Source organism: Guillardia theta, assembly GCF_000315625.1.
Source record: "Guillardia theta CCMP2712 unplaced genomic scaffold GUITHscaffold_112, whole genome shotgun sequence".
Classification (NCBI taxonomy): domain Eukaryota; class Cryptophyceae; order Pyrenomonadales; family Geminigeraceae; genus Guillardia; species Guillardia theta.
The window spans coordinates 41,821-47,820 of record NW_005434562.1 but is presented as its reverse complement, the minus strand read 5'-3'; the positions used below and the strand labels follow the sequence as shown (position 1 = coordinate 47,820).

General features: G+C 52.1%; 1 protein-coding gene across 1 annotated transcript; it reads left to right on the top strand.

The window, feature by feature from the left end:
• Nucleotides 1-4,368: 4,368 nt before the first annotated feature.
• On the top strand, nucleotides 4,369-4,980 carry GUITHDRAFT_62481 (hypothetical protein; the record flags this gene model as incomplete). The annotated part of the gene is made up of 1 exon (XM_005823204.1): nucleotides 4,369-4,980. A coding segment is annotated over one exon (612 nt), but the record flags the coding sequence as incomplete, so codon positions are not given.
• Between the last annotated feature and the right edge of the window lie 1,020 nt (nucleotides 4,981-6,000).

Sequence of the window (6,000 nt, the reverse complement as noted above, 5' to 3'; positions counted from 1 at the left end):
ATCGATGTTGGCGAGATCAAGTCCAAGATCCATCACGCGTTTGATGGTGAGAGGCAGGAATTTGATGAGGAAAATACTGACTTCCTCTCCTCCTTCTCCACCTCCCGCTCTTCCTCCAATCCTTTACTCCATTTCCTCTTTGCCCTCCCTCCCTCCCTCACCTTCCTTCTCTCCCTCCCTCCTTCGACTTGCTTTCTCTCCTTTCCCTTCCTTTCTCCCTCCCTTAAACCGCTCTCAACTTCTCTTATTCTGCTCCCTTCTCTCCCTCTCCTGCAGTTCTCAACGGAAATTACCAGCAAAGGAAGAGACCAGAATCTCATGTGACTTAATTCGCTCTCTGACTTTCAGCTGACACTTTTGAGCTTCAGATCGACATCGTCAGGTAGCAGACATGTCACAGAATTTCTGAAGCCTTCGTTTTCTTTGGCTTTCTCTCAATCCCTTGCACTCCCTCCCACACTCACTTGCTCCATCCATCATCCTCCCTCGCTCCTTCTCTTGTCCCCCTGTGCACCTCAAATCAACAGCTCTCCTTCCTAATGTCTGCATTGGTGGATTGCTTCATACCCATATCATCATCAACAACAACAACATCATCATCAACAACAAAAACAACAAAAACAACAACAACGACAACAACAACAACCGCTGCTGTTGCATCGCACAATCAACCATCTCCCTCTCCTTCACTTCCCACCCCTCGTGCTCGTTTTCCTCTAAAGATTTTCCTCAGCCCCCGAGCGACGGGGAACGTTTCATCATACAAGACAAGTAGCGCAAGCTGAGCTGCTTCGGTTTCTAACTGAAGGTGCCGGAGCAGATGCTGCTGTGGAGTCCTACATGAAAAATCTGCACCCGGTCAGAGAAGATACGAAGAGGAGACATACAAAAGCGAAGGAACGAGGGACGGGCGGAGTGTGTGTTTATGTGCGCATGTGTTCGTGCGTGAGAAGAAGAGAGCGAGGAAGGGAGGAAGGGAGAGTTAGGGTTGAGGAGAAAAGCGAGAGCAGGAGCAGGAGAGCTGAGGTTTCTGCTTACCTACTATCAAACAGGAGATTGTCTCTGTCCGACCTTTGCCTCCGAAAGGAAGAGCAGGAGCAGGAGCAGGAGCAGGAGCAGGAGAAAGCGAGCTTTCTGTCGATTTTGTTGTTTTCATCGTTCAACTCTGACCCTTCACAGTTTCCATTCATCTCCCTCGCTGGAAGGAACAAACCACCTCAGAAAGGTTCGAAACTCACAATCTTCTCTCTTCTCACCAGCCTCCCTCTACCCGGCTCCTCGTCTCACACCTGTTTCTCTTTCTCCTGTTCTCCCTCCCTTCCTTCCCGCAACCATTTTTCTGTCCTCCACCCTACTCCTTCCCCTCGACCATCTTGGTCTCCTCTTTCCCCCTCCTGCTTTTCCTCACACCAATCCTTCTCCTCCCTCTCGTTTCCCAGACGCTCGCCGCATTCGATTTCAAGATGAAACCTTCTCAAGAGAGCTTGAAACCTCCATCTCAAGTGTCAGAAATGATGAGGAGGCAACGACCCTGGATGTTGCACTCCCCAGCAAATCAAGGCCTGGTAAGTGATCAGCCTCCTCCTCCCACATGCTCCCTTCCTCGCTCCTCCTTCCTCCCCTTCCCTTGCTTCTTCCACTCCCTCCCTCCTTGTTCTTCCTCCCTTCTCCCCTCCCTCGCGCTCTTCCACTCGCCTCCACTTCACAACCTGCTCTCTCCTCCTATTCAACAACCACGTTCGCCTGTTCACTCTGCCATTCCAGCGCCGGAGCAACTGAGCTCAAACTTTGGGCTCGAGAACGTTGAGGTTTCCCTCAAGGAGATCGACGCACGACTGCGCAGAGCAAGGGAGAGGAGCAGGGAGGCAGTAGAGCACGTCACAGGTGCTGCTGTCGAAGGACCATCCTCATGCTGACAAACTTGGGACAGAAAATCACATCGAGTCCAGCGAGACGCACGAAGGAGACAAGTAAGTCTGAAGACAAGGTCCCTTCCCCATCTCATCCTACTGCCTGTTCTCAGGTCGAAGAGTGGGGAGCTACTCAACAGTCCGAGAAGACTCGACGGAGGTAACGCCAGGCTCCTCATGCGCAGACGAGTAGATATACTTAAAGAGAAGGTGAAGTCGCATCAACGTCGACCAGCCCTGATGGCTTTCCTTGCTCAGCCTCACATTCTTCCTCTGGGAACCATCGAGGGTGAGGAAGCTGAAGACGGTATGGAGACTGCAGGAGGAGGAAGAGGACGAGGGCGAGGGCGAGGGCGAGGACGAGGACGAGGACGAGGACGAGGACGAGGAGGGAGAGCAAGAGCAAGAGCAAGAGCAAGAGCAAGAGGACAAGGACGAGGACTAGGACGAGGACGAGGAGGAGTACGACGACGACGACGAGTAGCCCATGATTTTCCATCGCAGATGATTATGCCCTGCGACGTCAAAATTTCTGGTCTAACAAGGTCGAACATGGTCGGAACAGATCTATCACTCCTGCCCAGCAGGAATCTCAGCTGAAGAATCGCTCAAGCTCGGAACGAGAGGTCACCCCCCAGAGAAGGGACTGGCAAGGTTCGGATCCAGCTTGGCCGGTGCTGCCACAAAGACAGCAGATGATGCTGGTCCAGCATCACGAGGACGAGGAAGAGGAAGAGGAAGAGGAAGAGGAAGAGGAAGAGGAAGAGGAAGAGCATCGATATCATCATCATCATCATCAACATCAACATCAACATCAACATCATCGACATCATCGTCAACGACATCATCATCCTCACCATTCCCGTCGTCATCAAGAACAAGAGCATCGCAATCAACATGGGCAACACAAGCAACCTGATCTTAATGCTCAGCCTCGTCCTCAGCGCGAGCAACAGCTCCTCGATGAATTTTCAAGCAATCCTCATCATTTCCGCAAGCATCATCATGACCGTGACAAACACGACAACAGCGATGACGACGAAGAACAGCAAGAGCAGGATCAGGAGCAGGAGCAGGAGCAGGAGCAGGAGCAGGAGCAGGAGCAGGAGCAGGAGCAAGAGCATTCAAGAACTCGAAGAGCTTCCTTGACGTCAACGAGGAGCAAAGCAGAGGTGGTGACCTCGGAGCGGAAGCTGCTGCCTCCGCCTCCGCCGCCATCTCCTCCTGTCGTGTACTCAGAGCAACAAGACTGGGAGCGAGTCATCGATCAGAGGGGACGCGCCTACTTCTGGAACGTGAAGACTGGAGAGACGACCTGGAACGTGAAGCGACAAGCTTGGGATGTCAGCTCGAGCAGCCCCGGCTGCATCTGCTGCCTGCGGCCATTGATGAGAATGTGGTCCTCCTGAAAGGGAGCTGAGAAATATGAAAAGTTAATATATGTGAGATGTGGATGTCAATAACATACATGTATGTGTTACAATCAACGAGATGTAAGAGTAACACTGGTAATACTCACTAGATCGACCGGGTTTGCGGTCTCGAAGCTGTACCAGTAACGGCGGCAAACTCACTGAGGATCGAGGTCCGAGTCCATGATACCTCTTTACTATAGATCAGTACGAGCAAGTTTTGAGTACCACAAGTTACCCAGGTCGAGTCCGCCCCAGAGAGGGACAGGTTCATTTGACTCCAGCAGAAGATGCAGCAGGGAAAGCAGAGAAGGAAGAGAGTGGAGAGGAGAGCAGGAGAAGACATGAAATGACCTTGATCTCTAAACGTCTCTACTTCCTATCATGGTATTGCACGTGTTGATGATGAATTGTGAAGCAAGTGTTGATGATGAATTGTGAAGCGGTTTTACCTAGCACCCTCACTTGATCTTCTAATGTCTTTCCACAGATCGTTGGACATGTCGAATATCGTTCTCGTTTTGATTCGATCAAACCTCGTCAGCTTGTGGCAGGAGGCGCATGTTGTGCCCAACAACCAGAAGGAGCTTCGCGATCTCGCGACGGAGGTGAAGGAGATGGTCGATCTTCTACTTGATCGAGACCATCAGCATCTCGACGAGGAGCGAAAGTCTCTCGTTCTCTCGGCTCTCAACGATCTCTGCTGTCTCCTGTGCTCTGTACGTCAGTTCATAAGAAAAAAGGGCAAATGCCGATATTCAGAGCCTTCTCCTCTCGATCGTCTCGTGGGCAGCGAGCACAAGCTCGAGGCTGAGCTAGCAGGCAAGAGGTCAGAAGTGTTCTCAGCTGTACATAACCTCAGCCGTGCTCTTGCTGGGCATGATAGTGGGGAGGGGATGGAAGAGCCGACGTTAGAAAGTAACTCAACGTACAACAAGATGAAAGCAGCCGCAGATCTAGTGTCATCCGATGCTTCAGACGTCAGCCAGGCACAAGAGCGACCGTGGGTTCTCGACCCTTCGAAGCTTCAGGTGGAGACTACTGGACGAGGGAAACCCAAGAGGATTCTCGGCACAGGAGCCTTCACGGTCGTGTACCAGGCGACGTATGAAGGGGCTGAGGTGGTCGTGAAGGAGCCGCATGACCCTCAAGTGATCGATGGCGATGAGTCGACGCGCAAGGCGTTCATGAAGGAGGCGATGCTGCTCTTCAGCATGTCTCACCTCAACGTCAGTAACCTGGTCGGAGCCATCCTGTCGGACGAGCACGGAGACTCTTGGTACCTGCTAGTGACGGAGGCGCTGCTTCAGCCTCTCGATCGCTTCGTTGAGCTGATTCTTAGACCTGCCGGAGCGAACGAGCACCAGGCCAGAGGCCGCGCGGTTTTGCAGGGGCTAGCAGATGGGCTGACGTACTTGCATGCCCATGAGATCGTTCACGGGGACCTGCAGCCCAAGAACGTCAAGGTGGAAGCGAACGACGTCGCAAAGCTTGTGGGGTTCGAGCTCGTGAAGGTGAAGCAGCTGGTGGCCTCGCCCTCACACTCCGTCAAGCAGGGGGATGTGTGCTGGATGTCTCCTGAACAGAGGAGAGGAGGGAGGGAGACGTTCGCGTCGGACGTGTACTCGCTCGGCCTTGTCATGTCGTACGTGATGATGCGCGAGAGGCCCGCTAGCGTGGAGAAACAGGAGGATGTATTGAAAGAGCTCCAAGGCAACCAGGTGTTGAAGCAACTCATCCTGTGCTGTCTCGACAACGAGGCGTCAAAAAGGCCGACAGCAGCTGCAGTATCGATTACTTTGCTGGCAGACCGCAACCTGCAGTTAGAAGCACGAGGATTGAAGGGTAATTTGTTTGTTATGGTGGTAATATACTAACTTTGCAAGTAGTCAAGGTCGGAAGTCGAAACAATCAGAATAAAGAAAATCATATCATCGATACTCAAAAGCGATATGGTGCTGAATTACATAAGAACGATGCCAAGTTGATCGCTAAATGGGGAGAGATGAGATGCTTTTCATCAGATACAAGTAAAGTCAAAAAAGTCTTCATCTCGCCGAATGCGACTTTGATCGCGGCAGAGACAGATGACAGTGCAATCAAGGTATTGGAAATCAACAGCGGAAAGAAGATCAGCACTTTTCATGGATCACACTACTTTACAATGACATCATTTGCATCTGCAGCAGAGGAGTCCAACGAAGGGATTGTGACTTCATGGGACTTGACTAGCGAGAAAGAGATCTTGTGCCTCAAGCAAGGCAGCAGCATCGCGTGTCTGACAACAGTACAAATCAGTGGGTGTGGAAGCTACTACATCATCTCTGGGTCATCGGAGGGTATAGTGAGGGCATGGCAGCTACACAGCAGGAATGAGGTCTGGTGCTCGTCGCAGAATAGCGGCAGCATCACGTGTCTGATGGTGTTTGGCTGTGCGAATAATCAAATAGTATCAGGGTCATCGGAGGGCAATGTGAGGATGTTGGAGGCAACGAGCGGGAAGGAGGTCTGGTGCTTCAAGGAAGACAGCGGCGGCATAACATGTCTGACGGCAGCGTACTCGAATCATGGCAGTGGGACACAGCAATACTACATCATCTCAGGGTCGTCGGAGGGTGCGGTGAGGGCATGGGTTGGAGGCAGCGGGAAGGAGGTCTGGAGCTTCAAGGAAGACAGCG